Here is a 19,016-nt window from a genome sequence, read left to right as displayed (position 1 = left end):
TGCGTGTGACAGGTGAGTGGATTTATGGAGGGGGCCCGGGCACCTTAGAATGGCATTAACATTGCGCGCTGAGCGCTGTGAGGACCGCGGCCTGATTCTGGCTCTTCGGTCCTGCCGCGCTCGTAAGACAGCGCGCAGCCGGAGAAAAGGGCCGCCGCGGGTGCCGCGACCCTTGACCCGAGCCGCAGCTTCCCCCGCGGCCCGCCTGCGGGCCGCCACGGTTTCCCCAGGTTGTGCCGCAGCGGCCGCAGTACAACAATCAGATTATGCTGTAGCATGGAGTCTGCTATTTTACATGATGGACAGTGCCCCTTGGACCACAGATAAAGGTGACCCCTGCCTTCTACTAGTACTGGACCTCTTTGCTGCATTCTTCAGTCGACCACCCATCTCCTTTGACAACCCATCTCCATCCACACACTGAAGTCTCGAATGGGATTCACTGAAAACATCCTTCACCGCTTCTCCTTGTACTGATCCAATCAAGACCAGTTTTTTCACATGGCAGTGCTAGGTCCCATAAGATTCTGATCACCTGCATAGTTCCCCAAGCTTCCGTTTGTTCCCCTGCCATCTTCAGCTTCTGCATGGAGCCCCTTGGGGCTCTACCCACTGAAAACAGCATACACATTTACCAATATGCCAATGATACTACTTTATTTGAAAGTCTCCTCTTCTTCAGACATTCAGTGCCTGAAAAACTACTTGCATCCCATCCAGTCCTGGATATCTAAGAACTACTTGAAACTTAGACTAAACAAACCATAATCCCTGCTGTGTGCAAGAACAAAAGGCAATAGCTATTCCAAATCTGAATCAACTACATGAACCTGGACAGATTCAAATTCCATCTTCCATCCAGTGTCAAGTTACTTGGATTAACCCTGGACACCGATCTCACCCACCTGGAACACTTTGACCAGAAAACCAAGATAGCATGATATCATCTCTTCTAAATAAAGTGAAATGATTCTTCCCAGAAAGCCTACTTGTCATAGCACACCCTATCAAGTGCCAGAAGAAGTATGAGCACATCACCATCCTGATCCCAGTGTAAATTCACTGGCTCTCCTTGCCTTCATGCACCATGTTCAAAAACATTATATTATCTACAAAGTCACCATAACTGACAACCTTGAATACCTGCCTAACAAGTTCACTATATCCAGTGCGCTTGGCACTCCTGCAGCCATGGAATGATCAGACTGCAACCAAAGATGTGTAAAAAACGTAAAAACAGGCCTTCTCCCTTTTCTCCCATCTATTCACCCAGGATCTGGATTGGCACCCCAGTGTCCATCAGGGTACTGTCCAAACCCTTCTTCACTGTCCAAACCCTTTTCCATTTTAAGAAAGAGCCAAAGACTTACCTTGTCAAATGCACATATTTGCAGATACTTACAAATGCATTTACAAAGGAGTTTTGACACGGAGAGCCGGAGTGAAAAATCAATGACCAAAGGTCTGTTTATTTTTGCTGCAGCAAAGAGGACAGGTTTACCACTGGCATCCCAGGCCCGAAGTAAAGTGTGCTGACATAAAGCGTTTAACAGTGATATTTATACTCATACATCAAAGGATACATAAAATGTGTAACTAATGATATACGTCATACAGATATTTTTAAGGAGTTAATCAGTATCCACACACTTGTTCCATTCCCAGCCTTGTCCTTGCCTCCCTTCTGCAGCTGCCTGACTCCCCACATTCTTGAGACCCTTCAAAGGAGTACGTTGTTCAAAGGTATAGATATCAGCCTTTCCCTCCCCAAAATACCACAGCCGAGGTCAGTTAGTTATTTGAACACACAATTATAATGAATACAGTGCCCCAGTTAGGGAAAGAAACCAGCTGCAAGCCCATGGCGTGGAACCAGGCTTATTTTACCTAAACAAATATACATAAGATAACATATGTGATAGACAGTGCGTTCAGAGACAACAAAAGCTCAAACTTACACGTGTAAAAGAAACGAAGCAATTCAAAATGAATTCTAACAATCGACCCTTTTTGAGTTTTTTTTTCTTCTGAACATAATAAACGTTTGAATAGTTCTAAATTTCCTCATATATGTTGAATTTTACTCCCACTTCATTGAAATTTGCATTCATGGGGACATAAACAACCGATGGGTATGAGCAACCAGTATCTGCAGTGAGGACAGTGGGGTCAATAGCCATTAGGGAAGTTATCTCTTCTCTCTGCATCATAGCTCGATTGGTTTCTAGTATTTTCACTGGCGGAAGTTTACACAATTTTAAACAGGAACAGAGAGCAGGTAAGCACTGCACTAATAAACAACTTAATACAATAGCTATTATTATAAAAAGTATGTCTTTAAACAACCAGCCCCACCCCCCAAACCAAGACCATAACCATGATAAACTCCAATCGCCTCCTTCATATTGGCCCCCCTTTTCAAATACCTGTACTGCTTCTTTTATTTTCCCAATATCCAATTCTATCTCTGATGACTTGTTGACGAAATAACAGCACTTTTGCTGGTACTGATGTTGGATTAAAACACATACTCCTCCTTGTTGTACTGTAATCAAGTCTAGGGCAAGCCGATTTTGTATCGCCAATTGGGCTGCAGAGTTTATCTCTACCTGTATACTTCCTATGGCCTCTCTGGTGGCATTAAATGCAATGGCTAATTCAGCTGACATATTCATCATTGCCAGTTGCAAATCGAAAATTCCAAATCCGGGAATAAGAACATGTAATACTTGAAATACCCAGTTCTTTCGCTCCTCCAGTATGGGTGTCCCTCGTTTGTACCTATGTGCAAAACTCCCCATGTTAAGGGGCTGGGAAGATGATATATTTGATATCACAGTAATGTTGGGTGCCAAATATGCCAGTGAACATATCCCTTCCCAGTTTAGAGGCAGTACTTTATATGCAGTTCTTCCACATACGAAGTACATGCCTCCCTGGATTTGTGAATTTATAATGCTGTATTTTATTCGAGGCAATCCTACACCCTCTGGGGTGTCATGCTCAGAATTATTGCAATATTTGTAATCTTCCCAGATTGTATTTAGCAATGATACATTTGCCCAGGGTGCAACATATGAACATCTAGCCGTCCAGAGGGGGCCAAGGAAAACCCGGGACAATATTACAGGTGAATTTTTCCCATTTCTATCTTGTTCTCTGGAGGGATCATATAACAATCCTTCTGGATCTACTAGAATCTCATTTTCTCCCACAGTCAGGTTCCAATAATTCACAGTGTAATTTTGATGAGTCCCATTAATTAACGCTGTCCAATTTCTGTCTATTTTCTCCTCTCCTTCAAGATCCCAATTCCCTGTTTTTATATCAAATAACAAAGTGTAAACACACTGTTCAGGAGGGATCTTTCCCATGTATTTTGCCTCTGGGTTTTGCCCATAAAAATAGGTACCAAAACATATGGGAAACATTTTAAGTGTGGCATTCTCTCCAGGCATCGGGGAGAGCTTGTATTCTGCCTGGGTATTAGGGAGCACCGCACACCTAGGGTACCATTGATATTCTTGTTGGTCACATCTCCAAGTGGTATTTGGTACAAGACACACTTCCCCTCTTTCATATTCGCTTGGTGATACTGGTATTTCATAAAGGCCTATAGGATCCTCGGGGTGTCTAGACAAGTGCCGGCAAATCCAACAGTCAGTGAGACTTAATGTCTCTGCTAATTTTCCATGAACCTTTATCAATGGATGTAAGGTAGGATTTTGCAACAATGATGCAACACCACTGGACATTATACATATTAACATAAGGGTCACTAGGTACTTCATTATGGTTTTGTAGAAATAGTTATAAGGCCACTCTTCCCTATTCTCTAGAGGGATATTTGTCCTGCCAAATGGATATATCTTCATAATTTTATTGTGCTCTTCTCCTTGGTCCTACAACTTTTCTATGATACCGTTTTACTCGTCTCAACCGCCTACGCGTGTTCAAAAATATACTCACACAATTACCAAATATGTAAATGCAAAATATTGATATCACTATACTAATAATCATATACGTATAGATACAAATAAGTAAATTTTTCCTTCAATGTTCACACCCACTAGGGTTCAGCACCGCCGTGCTTTACACTCTAGCAGTTAGGCTGCACTGGTTGGTCCAGGACAATAGAGGTTGGCTTGATCCTAGGTCCCTTAGCTTCTCCTTTTCAAGTTTTAACTCCTGGTGAGTCTCAACTCCCAGTGAGTAAGTCGCAATACTTCAAAGTTAGTCTTCAGTATAGTTTGTCAGTTTCGTTCAGTGTCTCAGCAAAATGAGGGCGGAGGCCAGCAATTTTCAACCAGATTAGTGATGTGCTTGGGTATTAAACAGAAAAAGGGCACCTTTCTTTTTTTTTTTTACCGCTGGGACTACAAACCGCACCAACCCTAATGGCTGGCCGCTTCCGTAGAACTGGTACTTGGTTTTTTTTTTCTTTCTCGCCAGTCACAGAACTGTTAACTCCATTTACCCACTGATTGAATAGCGTTGCACAAGCTGCATCCCACTATACTTGTGTTCTCGTTGAGACAATTGTTCTGACCAATGTTCTGGTGTCGTTGCACAGGCTAGTCACCCGTGTTCATGCTGGAATTTTAGTCATCACAGTCATTTACAACCTCGTCGCCCAAAGTGTGCGTAACAACAGTGAGGATAGCTCGTTTTAATGCTGGTACATCAATGGCATCGGAAATGCCGGTGGCGGTGAAAGCGGGGAACTGTATTTCACAAAGGCAGGCGTGCCGTATTCTGCTGAGCAAAGGATTCCTTGGCCATTCAGAAGAGACCTCAGTTTGCAATTCCAAGCTAGGAGCTATCAGGGTGATGTAAATGTAGCTTTTCGTAGGGGTCACCACCTTACGCACCTTCAAAATTCTGTTCATTTGGATGGGCGAGGACGCAGGTTGTATCGATGAGTTTGTTGATCTTCAAACAGCAACTCTTCGTCACTGGGCTGCTGTGTCACCGCAGGAGCAGAAGTAGCACTTGAAACCTGTGGAGGTGTTTCCTGTCTCCCTACTTCGCTGTAATCAGGAGACAATGGTAATTCTGCTGTTAGAGTACTCTGTAGTGGAATTGGTGCACGCTTACAGTGGCTAGCATGTATCCAGTTTTTCCTTCCTTCCACTTTCACCGCTGTCTGTGTTGCAAGCAGTACCTGGGCTGGCCCCCGCCACCTGGGCTGAAGACTGTTGGTTCTTTGAAAATTCTTTGTCATAAGCCAATCCCCTGGCTTAAAAGGGTGACCAGGGCCTTCAAGAGGAGTCGGTAGGCTGGCCTTGACCTGTTGGTGGATCAAACGCAAATCTTTAGTCAATTGTTTACAGTAATCTACAAACAAAGGATATTGCACTTCAGAAAGCTTCTTTGGTCGTGGTACCCCCCAGATATTGGCTGGCCTCCCCATGACAACTTCATAGGGGGATAATCGTGACTTGCTACTGGCAGTCATCCTGATGGACATTAATGCTAGAGGCAAAGCATCTGGCCATTTTAAGTTGGTCTCAGCACAAATCTTAGCTATTTTGCTCTTCAAGGTGTAATTATACCTTTCTACAAGGCCCGCTGATTGTGGGTGATTTGCAGCATGAAATCGATGTTTGATGTTAAGGGCGGTACAGACCTTCTCCATTACCTCATTAGAAAAATGACTGCCATTGTCACTCCAGACTAATCGTGGCAAGGCGTATCTAGGAAAATATTCTTTTAGTAATATTTTGGCGGTAGAGAGAGCACCATTGTCTTTTAATGGGTAGGCCTCTATCCATTTTGAAAACATGCATACTACCACTAACACGTATTTCAGTTTGTTACACGGTTCCATGTGGATAAAATCCATCTGTATAGCTTCAAAAGGGAGATCAGGAGGGGCAAAGTGACCAGGGGGCGTAGGGGTCCCTTTTCCTGCATTGTGCACTGCACACACCATACAACTTTTAACCAGGTTATTAGCAGCTTTGGATATCAGAGGATTACTCCAAACATGGTCCAAAGTTGTCTTGATGCCTTGGGCACTGATGTGTGCAGGACTGTGGGCCATAGTAACCATAGCGTGTACATAGCAATTAGGTAACATCCATCTTCTTCTGTCTGTGTCATCTGTGTAACAACCCTCACTGTCTAGTCTACCGTTCTTCTCCCACTGTTCCCTTTCCTCTGCTGTTGCTTCTGCTTGAATATCTCTCACACACTGCATGGTATTTTCTAATACTTCGTACTGGGGCTCTCCCTTGATGCTACTCTCAACATATGCATTGTCAAATGGTGCTCGTGCTGTTGCTTTCGCTGTAGCATCTGCAAAAGCATTTCCTCGTCCTATATCATCAGTAATTTTTTTGTGGGCACTACACTTAATGATTGCGACCTGACGGGGCAGACTGAGAGCAGTCAAAAGTGTCACAATCAAGTTGCCATGCTGGATGGTAGTGCCATGTGACGTGATAAAGCCTCTATTCGCCCAGAGTCGCCCAAAATTATGAGCTACTCCAAACGCATATTGGCTATCAGTGTAGATGTTAACACTAAGATGTTCACTTATTTCACAAGCTCTGGTGAGGGCAATTAATTCTGCAGCCTGTGCCGAATTTTGCGGGATTCTATGAGATTCAACCACTGTTTTGACTGTGGTGACGGCATAGGCTGCAGTGGTCGTACCATCTGGTAACTTGAAGCAAGACCCATCTACAAACAGCTCTCCCTGTGGGTCAGATAGGGGAGTGTCTGTCAAGTCTACCCGTCCCTTAGTTTCTTCCTCAGTGGCAAAAATGCAATTATGATCAAATTCCACATTGTCCTGAGGGAGGGGTAGTAACGTAGCTGGGTTCAAGACATTGCACCGCTTCAAAGTAATATTTGGACTGAACAATGTTAATTCGTAACCCGTTAGACGAGCACTGGTGAGGTGCTGCGTCTGTGTCTTGTTCAACAAAATATCAACGGCATGAGGAACCATCACAGTGAGCGGATTGCCACCAACAAACCCTTCACTTTGTTTCACCGCAGCTGCTGCAGAAGCCACTCCTCTAAGACAAGTAGGCAAAGCTTGCGCCACAGTGTCCAAGGTGGAAGAGAAGTATGCACAAGGGCGTTGTCTCCCACCTTGGGCCTGTGTCAAAACAGACAATGTACAGCCATGCTTTTCATGCACAAATAAAACAAATGGTTTGCTGTAATCCGGATTACCCAATACAGGAGCAGAGCACATCGCCTTTTTTAATTCTTGAAAAGCCTCCTCACATTTGTCAGTCCAAGGTACAGGAGAGGGCACATCTGAAAGTGTCAGAGCAGTCAATGGTTTTGCTATAAGTGAAAAATTTGGAATCCACTGTCTGCAAAAAGATGTAAATCCCAAAAATGCTCGGACTTCAGAAGGGGTGCGTGGTGCAGTCATTGTATGAACCAGTTTAATTCTGTCTGGATGTAATCTCCTTCCCTCCTTAGAGAGGAGGTGTCCTAGATAGGTGACCTCCTCTCTACAATACTGCAATTTTGGAAGGGACACCTTATGGCCCAGAGGTGCTAAATGATGTAATAATGCAACAGTATCAGTCTTACATTGTGTCATGGAATCTGAGGCAATTAAAATATCATCAATGTACTGCAACAACGCAGAGCCTGTAGGTGGATTGAATTGGTCTAATTGACGTTTAAGACATTGACTATATATGCTCGGGGACTCAACAAAGCCCTGTGGAATTCTTGTCATCGCGAATGATCTACCAAAAATCGCAAAGCTAAACAAATATTGAGATTCTTCGGCAATTGGAATGCTAAAGAAAGCATTCTTCAAATCGATTACGGTGAAAAAACACGCAGAGGGTGGGATCATGGTGAAAAGACTATTCATGTCTGGGACCACGGGAAACTGGGGAATTACTATTTTATTAATTTCTCGGAGATCAATAACTAATCGATATACTGTGTTATCAGTAAATGATTGCTCACCATCTAATCTATTAGCATCATTTCGTTTCTTTACAACAGGAAGGATTGGACTGTTACATGGGCTGCTCACTATTTCCTTTATGACACCTGCATGCACAAGATCAGATATGACTGCCTTGAGCCCTTTTTCGCTTGATTTAGGTAATTTGTATTGAGGAACACGAGGTAACCGGGCACCTGGTTTGATTTTTATTACAATAGGGTCGATATCCATAATGCCTACATCATTCTTGCCTTTGGCCCATAAGCGAGGGTCTATTTCCTGTAGCTCTGGGGGTAAGTCGTATTCCTGTGAGAACATGCACCGAGTTGGGGAAACACTATCCATAGTTACATAGACACCATCCATTGAACAGTGAATAACTGCATTTAATTTCTTTAACAAATCTAATGCAAACAAGTTTTCATTGCAACCTGATGTTAAAGAGAGTGGCGTGTGTACTGTAAATGGGCCTACAGTTACTCTCATAGGTGTTGAGATGGGGCTCACCACGGGGATTCCAGAAATCCCAATTGATGTGGTATGAAGCCCAGACAGGGGAGCCCCGGGGACTGCAGAATGTGCAATAGATGTTCTGGTGGCACCAGTATCTAGAAGAAACTTATGGCCCTCTCCTTCGATTTTTACATCAATGTAGGGACCATTTTGATCTACAGGAATACTTACTCGCCCCTGGCCCTGTCTGTGGCTGTCCTAATAATTGTAGGATTCAGAAAAGAAATCATCAGCATAATATTGTCGTTCAAATGCATTGTCAAAAATATTAGTGTTACGCGGGACCTGATTCTCATTCTGCGAATTCTGATCAGTTCTACCTCTTCCTCGTCCTCGTGCATTACCTGCCGCGTTCCCTCTATGAAGTGACATACTTTGCCTTCCTTCCAGTAATGGGCAAGTATCACGCCAATGTCCATCCTGCTTACAGTAGGCACATTGGTTGATATTTAATCGGCGGTCTTGGGGTGGTGCAGATGTACCTCGGCCTCGACCCCTTCCCCGTCCCCTTGGTGGGCCACCCCTTTGCTGAGGGGTTGCATCCCGCTGAGGGTATGCCTGCTGTAATAATGCCTTTTTCTTCAATTCTTTTACTGACTTCTCATTCTTTTCTAATTCTTCCTTGTACCTGCTCTCATAGTATTGCGCCATCTGCAAAATCTCTGCCTGTCCCTTCGTCATCCACGAACTCTCTGTTGCTTTTAATTTTTGTGATATTTCAGGTAGAAGGCCATTAACAAAGCGTTCTACAAATAGTGTGACACCTGTTACGGTGGCGAGGTCTTGACCGCTAAAATCTATGAACGCTTGTTCAATTCGAGTAAAATAATCTGGGACATCTTCACCTATTTTCTGTTTATAAGTGGCAAGCTTTCCCCAATCCACAGTCTGAAGAGGTATAACAGTTTCTAACTTAGTCAATATCCGATTAGGTAAATCTAAAATATCCTGATGCGGCAGGGTTCCTGGTGCCCTTTGTGCTTCATGTGCTTCTAAACCCCCCCATGTATTTCCCAAAGTAGGTGCATCATCTACTCTTCTAATTTTATGCCAAACTTCAGGACCCAATAAAACACCAAAAAAATAGTCAATGTCTTTGAGAGTCATGGTTGTGGTGGAAATGGCAGTTCTAAGGTCCCGATAGAATCCAGCTGGATTCTTTCGAGGGTCTGGCAAGTCTTTCTTTATAGCCATTACCTCCTCCCTTTTCCATGGTATATGAACAAATTGGGCCACCGGCACGGGAGCTGGTTGTCCGGCGGCAGCTGCTGCTGCGACTGCAGCTGCAGTGGGCATATCAGGGTGCACTTCCCTCATTGGGTACCCCTTGTCATATCTATTTAGAACATCTTCCCTGGCTATGACACAAATGCGTACTCCCTCATTTATGCTGCTACTATCAAGAATACAAGCCCTACTGTCCCGCCATAATTGGTTTAATTCTTGTTCATAAGGGAGAGGGGTAGAATCTGTAATGCAAGACTTCCAATCCCTCTCCAATTTTTCAATCATATACAACAGTGCTAATTGCTGTCCAAAATGTGACATCTGTTGTATTGTGTCCATAATATCGGTGTGGGTGTAAATAAGATGTGACATCCAGTTATCTGACTGATCCTTGATAACCCGTTTTTCCCAATCCCCAATAGTGGAGCGGGTACCAGGGGGCGAAATCGACTTCATAGGTGTGCTCCATATGGGTGAAAGTGAGTGAGTGGCTGTGCACCGTCGGCGTTGTCCATTTGGGGTATTAGGGGCAGGGGACATTATTGGTAACCTTGCAGTGTTGGCTGGTAGTGGTGGGGCAGGTGGCGGAGGGATTAGGACTTGGGCTATTTGGGTGGCTTGAGCTAGAGGCTGTGGTGGCTGTGGCACATGCTGCTGTAGTGGTGCACCTGGATTTCCCAAATTGTGCCCTTGCCCTTGCTGCTGTTGCTGTGCCCCCATGATAGGTTGGGCTACTGCAGGGGGTGTGTAAGGTGGAGGTGCAGTAGGGCTATTATCTAATAGCTGTAGCATTACCTCATCTTCCTCTAATGCATGTTTGGGTTCTGTTGGCTTTGATACATAACTTCCCTCCACCTGGGCCCTATGGACTCTATCTTCAGACTCAATTCTTTTCTGGGTTTGGGAATGGTGGTACAGGGCGGCTTTCTGCATGATGGTTCTCCGGTTCTCCTTCTCTAACAGTTTATCTGACTTCGTTTTTCTTTTGGTGGCCTCAATTTCCCATTTTCTGTATACTTCAAACATATGTTGTCTAGCCTTTTTATGAAACAAACATTCCTGTAGGTAGGTTAGTTTCTTTAAATCAAAAGACCCATCCTCCGGCCACTGGAGGTCAGGACAATGTCTAGTATATTTGCGCCATATACTATTATACAAATTATTCTCTAAACCATAATCCTTTAACATGTCCCACCCTGGTGTTCCCTCTTTTGGAATGGGTTGCTTTTTATCTAAACGTGGCACATGATTTCGGTGAAAACAAAGACATAACCCTTGCCAACATTTCTTATTTCCCATATCTAACCTTTTAATTTGTTCAAAATGCAACACGCACCAAATTTCAAAATGCAACCTGCACCGAAAAAAAAAAAAACCCTTTTTCAAATGTGCACCAAAGAAAACCTTTTCAAATATTTACCAACTTACAAATTGCTCCAGGCCTGGGCAAATTACTCAAACAAGAAAAACACATGTAATACAAATTGTCAAATGGTACCTTGTACAAATGCAAATTTTACCAAGAACTAATCATTCCCAAAAATGATAAGTTATCCAAAAACAATTATTCTCTCAAATGCAAGTTAAAGCAGACAAATAGCCAGCGAGGAACAGTCTTACCTGACTATCTGCTTTTTCCTGGATTTCTCTCCGGCCGCCCGTGTCAGACTAATCCGTCAAGATAAACACCGATGTTTCAGGGACTTCGCTGGGACATCATGAGAAAACGGGGGGAAACCTGCCCGGTGGATAAGATGCAGCTGCTTCAGAAACTAAGTCTTTGTGCAGGGGCCCCTGGAATCTACACCTCCGGAACGGCGTCCCCCCACTGGCAGCACGTCTCGTGACAGAGCTACTGAAGATATCCACTGGAAGGTCCCTATTCGGGCGCCAAATTGTCAAATGCACATATTTGCAGATACTTACAAATGCATTTACAAAGGAGTTTTGACACGGAGAGCCGGAGTGAAAAATCAATGACCAAAGGTCTGTTTATTTTTGCTGCAGCAAAGAGGACAGGTTTACCACTGGCATCCCAGGCCCGAAGTAAAGTGTGCTGACATAAAGCGTTTAACAGTGATATTTATACTCATACATCAAAGGATACATAAAATGTGTAACTAATGATATACGTCATACAGATATTTTTAAGGAGTTAATCAGTATCCACACACTTGTTCCATTCCCAGCCTTGTCCTTGCCTCCCTTCTGCAGCTGCCTGACTCCCCACATTCTTGAGACCCTTCAAAGGAGTACGTTGTTCAAAGGTATAGATATCAGCCTTTCCCTCCCCAAAATACCACAGCCGAGGTCAGTTAGTTATTTGAACACACAATTATAATGAATACAGTGCCCCAGTTAGGGAAAGAAACCAGCTGCAAGCCCATGGCGTGGAACCAGGCTTATTTTACCTAAACAAATATACATAAGATAACATATGTGATAGACAGTGCGTTCAGAGACAACAAAAGCTCAAACTTACACGTGTAAAAGAAACGAAGCAATTCAAAATGAATTCTAACAACCTCTTTAAAAAACATAACAGCACAATGCAGTAATGATCCTCCTCTTTCAGTTTTAGAAAACCACCTTCTGCTCCACTAATACGTTGGCAGTGTTTTTGGCTTTGTACAAATCTCCACTGACTTTCAGCTAGGTTTGCTCTGTATGAATACCACATATTTACACACATTAAGTATATCTTTACTGCTCCCACCACAGCTAGGTTTAGATGGAACTTTGCAAATATGTTATAATTAGGCTTTCCAGACAGTGCCTTTTATCATTTATTTATTTTTATCACTAAGCTTCTCTGCCTCTCCTGTCATGTTCTCCACATTCAACCTAATATTGTTTGATAATCTGAGAAACAAAGTATTTGAAAACTACCGTCGTCAAAAGTTGCATTCTCCTTCCCATTTGTACACTCGAGTGGCCATGCTTCTTCATGAGCAAATCCCATTGGAGCCACAAACTCAACTTTGCGCCTGAATCGGGCTGTAGCACTATTACAGGAGGCGCTTGTCTGCACAATTTGCAGCATTTAAAATTTAGTGCAATTTGTATGGGCGAATGCTGCAATTTCCGAGGTTGCACAGCTTGGAACAGAGATAAACAGATAAAATCATAGTGTTATCCCCATTCTGAATTCCGAATCTCGGCATGGTGTGGTACTTACACACTCAGTAATTGCTAAACCTGAAGTATATGTATTTACCTGGTGCGCATTCACCACTTGACATTGCATGGGAAGGTGATTGAACCTCTTGTCAAGAAAATATATCTTAACCTAATATGTTATTATGTTAGCAATCTTTTCAGTAGAAAAAATCAATTAATTCCTAAAACAGGTTAGCAAAATGTACCTGTACCTGCTTAGTTTTCTGCCCCACACAGCCATAGGCTTTCATGTTTCTCTTGGTTTGCCATTGCTTTGATGGGCTGTTCATTAACACCGCCACATTTTTGAGGATGGCTGCTTTTTCCCATTTGTGTTTCTGTTTTGGTGATGGGGCCATCGACTAGTCCTTTTGTTAAACTGCTGATGTAATATGTAACTGCCATGTGTGTACTTTGATGTACTTACAGAGAAATAACCGCATTTTAATTCCTGAGTTGTGGCAGTTTTATTTAAGAAGTCCTTATTGTTTGGATGCCTTAGCCTCTCATTAAGCCACATTGGTTATCCATTAGTCAATTTTCCATATTCATTTGTTTCATTCTGCTGTCACTGTACCAGGATGGATTTTAAAGCCCTTTTGTTTAAAAAAAAAAGAAACAAACAAAAAGATGTGCAAAATAAACTTTCTTAGAGATGCAGTGAAAATACTGTCTTTTTGACAAAAGTATTTCTTGTGCAATAATGTGCCTTAAGTTCACCACTTACAGTGGAAGCATCTCCTGACTCCTTGTCACAACACTTTTCTTTTAGTATACAGCTTATTTCTGCTAATGCAGTCTGGTCAGAAAAAGGTTCTCATTCCCAACCTCCATATTATTGTAATCCAAGATGCTGCTTCGGTATGGGATTTTCTAGCTCACCTGGATCATCAGTAGCTGTGGTTATTGGCCAGTTGTAATTTTACTCTAAAGGTGCAGCTAAGGAGATTAGAGTAATTAATACGTTGGTGGCGTGGATTGAAATACTATAAAGTGGGCTGGGACTGCATGAAGAAAAACTGATCTGGTAGGGTTCAGATAAGGTTTCATGAGTTATTAGTTGTGGCCAAGCCCCCTGGAGGGAGGACTGACAGTTTTGTATCAATCAAGAGTCATTCGTTTTTTTATTAACCATAGTACTCTCATCTTTGCTCTCATTCCTCCCTCTTTCTTAGTAGAGGGAGCATTCTGAGAAGCATTGTTTAGAGATTGGACACAGGGAGATACATTCAAAATGTATACATTACCAATAGAGTTACTTAGTACAGTGATGCATATATCACAATGGAGAACAGTCATTATAGATGCATTTTGTGAACTGCGTGGCTGAATAAAATCAATTTGATAAGTGGATTGAAAAATCAATTTTAGAAATCGTTGTCCCATTTTCCTTGGAAAATGAAGATTGTAGCAACATTGGATTGAATAGAATCTAAGTCGTGGTTTGTTGCCCAGCAGCAGTACTGTTTGTTAAATTGTGTTCCAATATATAAATTATTTTGTTTACTTGAAGCAGTGCGTGCATAACCCATTTGCAAGGTTTGAAGCCTCCTGCCGAACTGGGAAACTCTTTGAGTGACTCTCCTGGTTAGTGTGCCAGCTAAATGTATGGTGGTAATGTGCTCTTTTTTATTTTCTTTATTCTAGGTGTCTGAAGTCCTTTCTAAAGAGAAGTGCCGCCTCTCTGTGAGTGGTTGGTTTCATGGCACTTCGCTTCAGAGGCCACCCCGCTATATTGAACCCAGTCTGCCTCGGAACCCACACATCCCCCATGACGTAAGAATAGTTTACAATATCTGCTTTTTGTCTTTTACAGATCACCATTTTAGCTTCTGTTTTGAAATACTAGTGCCTACTTTAGAGTGGGGCAGATGCAGGACATGCACCAAAAATTGGCAGACTGCTGTATTAAGAGTGCATTGATGTCAGCTGCATCCTAAATAGAACTGGCATTTCTTAAGCCACTTCATGACGGATGTCACCAAACTGTAAATAAGGCCCCTTGTCTTCTGTATCATGGAGATAACTGGTTGCTTTTGTCCTCATCTGCTAACAGAAGCAGAAGTCATAACATTTGAGGCAGGCAATGATTAGGTTTTATGTGTTCCAGTCCAGTGATGCTACACTGGTGCCACGGTCCCTGCTCTTTATTTCATCTTTTTTCATTACCCCATTATGTTCTCCTATGCAGGACACGGGTGTCGCAAGTTTGCCGGCAGATGCTCAGTATGAATATGAAACTCCGGCATAGATTGGTTCATTTAAAATTAACTACTTTTTAACATGGGTGGCTACTACTTCCATGCCCAGGGTACAACACGGCTAATGATTGGTGGCAACTAGCTGATAGTAAAAGGGCATGTACCATTTTACCTGCATCCAAGTTGGGAGAGGATGCTTACTGGCCCTTCTAGCTAAATCTGGGTAATTAAAGAATTGATGGGGATTCAAGGAGGGTGTGTGTGGTTGGCAACATATAAGTGGTTGTGCCATCTGGCATTTGTGTTTTCTGTGTTGCACAACATTTAATAAAAATGATTGAACCTTTAAACTGCATAGCCTGTCATCACAAGCTCCCTGTCATTTCAGCTGAATGTGAAATGTATGTGTCTGTGTGGAAGGCTTGTGTACTCATGGGTGGATGTATCGGAGGCTGGCTTCTCCATGGGAGCATATGGAGACTTAAGCTCATAAGTTGCAGGAGTGTGTTGGCTGTAGTCCTTCCAGGTAGCTGTCTCACCCAGTATGTTTATTTTTCTCCATGCCCCAGTATTTCTCCTTCCTCTTCACATCTGTGCAGTTCATTGCAGCTAGGCTGTTGCCTGGTCTCAATCCCCAAAACCACCAGTAAAGCAGGAATATTTACCTGCGTTCACCATATTGGATCGAACAGTCCATGAAGATGAAAATATGCCTAAGTGAAGATACTCCTTAGCAAAGGTTGCAACCAAGGGTTTGAGCACTGTTATTGGCTGAACAAAAGGAATCTCCTATTTACCCAATCTTTACAGCGAGGTCAAGCTCTGGTTGAAAGGCTGGCTGCTTTACTAAGGTACTGTCATCACCATGGAACAAGAGAGGTTGATCATTATGGGTTACTGTACACTATGGACTGAGCTGCAACTGAAATGAGATGCCCTTGATGGGGATGAGATCCCTCCAAATCTTCAAATGCTGCACAACTTCTGGGTAGCCAGTTTGCCTGACATCCACTGATACTATTGTGGGATGTAAGTTGGTCCATTACGCCAGAATATCAGCTCATCTGTGACTTTAAGTGGAAATTTGGTGTCTCAGCCACCACGAACAGTTGGGCCAGGGGCACAAATATTGGATGCTGCTCAAGTCAGGAGCAAATTCTAGGACTGCTGTAAAGAAGTCTACAGCTGTTTGGACAGAAGTATAAAGACAGTGCATTGTCCCGAGTGTTCAGAACCTGAAGGGCCTTCCCATAGAACCTCACTTGCTACTCCTGTGATCTCCGCCTTATGCTGTAGATTAACTGCTGTTTTAGTTTGCCTGAGGTTATCTTCGTCTATCTGCAACTCCCAGGTCCCGCTAGTTTATCTTCATTACTGGTGCCCTCAGGGTTTCCACTTAACCTGTGATTGGCTGCAATACACAAGCAAATAAGTGGTTCTGTTGGATTGATAAATATCCAGTCTTCAAAATCATATGTAGCTGTATCCTTTACCTTACGTGCATAATTCAGTTACATTGCAAAGTTTGAATGAAACACACAGACACACATAGATTGAAATCAAAAGTCTCCAGAGATTGTGTGTGTGTTTGTTGGGGGGGGGGAGGTGTTTGGCCTGCGCAAGTTGTTTCTCTTATTGTTCTATCTTTATGTTTGCTGGTATTAACACATGCTTGAAATCATGCTTTCAGCTGATCTCAGGTTCTTCTGGATTTCTAAATGTCTTACATGTGTACAAAAATCTAATCACATTTGTTCTTAAAAAAAAAAAAAAAAGTCTCCAGAGTGGGAGTGTATATTGTCTTATTACAGGTATGGCTAGTAGCCACAAACAGGGTAAGGTGATGGTCAGCACAGTGCCTGTAACAAGTGAAACCCAGAGTGAAAGTACAAATAACAAAATGTCTTTATCAGTCATAACAGATAAAGCCTGGCTGCACAATGTACACCTTGGTTTAAGTTGCGAATCTACAACGATGCAGTTCTTAATGTCCGAACCAGTCATGCATTAAAAGCATTGTAATGTTGATGGTCAAAATTTCGACCTTTAAACAATTGTGCTGAATTGGAACATCTGTCAGAATCCTTAGGACAGTAAAGAAGAAAGTAAATAAGCAAAACCTTCAGCAGAAATGTCTGGGTTAAGCAGAATTCAGTAGAGGGCTCCTTACGGTTACCACTCAATCTTTCAAGGGCTCCAAGTAGTCACCTTTGTCTATAAATTCAAATTATGGATGCAGCGAATTTCTTGGTGCTATTTCTTGTTACTTCTGGGGGTAAAAACCTGTATCCTCTGTTGTTCAGATGTATCTGCCTTGATTTGTTTGTGTTGATCAACCTTTCTAAAGTAATTCATGATGTTTAGAGGTTGCTACTTGTGAAAAATAAATGTTTAAAAAGGAGGCACACTGCAGTTCAGTGAGCTGCACAGTAATATGTCATTCTTGCTGGTTCCAGGGACAAAAGGACAACACTTTTTTTTTAAGATAGTCTGACCGCATTTGAGATCTCTGGGTACTCAAGAATAGTGCTGGAAATATTACTGGGACAGTGAAACGGAAACACCTATTTCCTTTCACATTCAAGCCTACTTTTTCTTTTAATCCCATCACATTCAAGCTTCTCCTGACTACTCACCTACTCTCAAAATTCAAATAAAGTCAGTATTAAATATTAGCAGAGGCTGTTTACCCATTTTTGGTGAGGGGAAGGGGAAATTTGGAGGTGATTTTCACCATTAAGCTTATTAACAACACAATTCACCCAACTGGAGAAGACCAAGGATGTAATTTTTGGAGCAATCTGGTTAATAATTGTTTGTTCCTAGGTCGAACAACATTAGAAATTATTGACCAATATAAATGTCTGAGTATCACGTTCACACACCTTTTATGTTGGAAAGCCCATAGGAACACTGTGGAACATTGCTAATCTGCTGGTAACATTTTGTAGACATTATGGCGGATGCTCTTTTGACTTTGGGATGCTATTTCTGATGGCATCAGCTTTGAGTGACAGGAGAAATAAAGAAAGGTAACACTCCACATGGGAGTGGGCCACTGTGAATCTATCAAAGCTACCCGGTTTTACTGGGGGAAACCATTGCGATTGACATGGAAGTTGCAAACTTAACTGAGCCAGTCTGCATCTCTAACCTACAAAACGAGATTAATAAGACAGTAATATTACCCCCTCCACTCCCCTACCTCCATCCGCCATAAGATTAGGTGATCTTCTATGTAGGAGTCTGGACCGGCATTGCGAAGAGATGCAGCCTACCACTGGATAACAGATGAAGGTTAATTATAGAATTGAGGCTGGCGAGAGGAGACTCGCGAGCAGCAGCACACTGCAGGGGTACTTCTAAATGGCTGAGATCAAGGCTCCTGCCTGAGTGGGCCTTTAAACTTGTATATGCCAGTAAAGTGAGACCGCACCTTATTGTAGAGGTGAAGCCCGTAATCCAGAGGACTTTGACAATGGGTCACAAAGTATTGATGGAGATCTAATTGGAGGAAAGACGTCCACTGAAAGGCTGCAGTTTGACGGGTTTTTGACACTCAACAACTGTGCAGTTTGCTTTAATTGTAAGAGGCACCTCTTGAGGGAAGATTTGTACCCTAATAAACACTTACTGAAAGTCGAAGCAGGCAGAGAAATAGAGTACAGCCACAAAAGAATCTGGTAGTATGTAAACAGATAGCAACTCAACCACAGTAGCCAACACTGACCTGACTAGAGTCATAGCATCACCAAACCCAACAATAACTTGTGGAATATATATATATATATATATATATATATATATACACACACGCACACACACCAACTAAACTAAAGTTCAGTGATTATAACAATATTAGTGGTTTGGGGAAAAAAGATTGAATGCACAGAGAACTGAAATTCAAAGTTAGCCCAAACAGCAAGGACCTCAGTCACTCAATAAATGTTGAGGTATTAAACACATCAACTCTTCAGCTC

General features: G+C 42.5%; 1 protein-coding gene and 1 long non-coding RNA gene across 2 annotated transcripts in view; one reads left to right on the top strand and one right to left on the bottom strand.

Moving 5' to 3' along the window:
* The window catches only part of OGFOD1 (2-oxoglutarate and iron dependent oxygenase domain containing 1), a 236,901-nt gene that overhangs the window by 105,727 nt on the left and 112,158 nt on the right, over nt 1–19,016 (top strand). The window contains exon 7 of the mRNA XM_069215834.1: nt 14,483–14,611. Coding sequence (XP_069071935.1) covers nt 14,483–14,611 — 129 coding nt within the window. The remainder of the gene's footprint in view (nt 1–14,482; nt 14,612–19,016) is intronic.
* On the bottom strand, nt 1,437–12,193 carry LOC138266995 (uncharacterized). The gene is made up of 2 exons (XR_011199768.1): nt 11,297–12,193; nt 1,437–5,293 (listed from the first exon to the last, which is right to left on the bottom strand). It is a non-coding gene; the product is annotated as an uncharacterized lncRNA (long non-coding RNA).

Source organism: Pleurodeles waltl, chromosome 12 (genome assembly GCF_031143425.1).
Source record: "Pleurodeles waltl isolate 20211129_DDA chromosome 12, aPleWal1.hap1.20221129, whole genome shotgun sequence".
Lineage (NCBI taxonomy): Eukaryota > Metazoa > Chordata > Amphibia > Caudata > Salamandridae > Pleurodeles > Pleurodeles waltl.
Note: the sequence above shows the minus strand (reverse complement) of the source record. Positions and strands in the feature narration are given on the sequence as shown.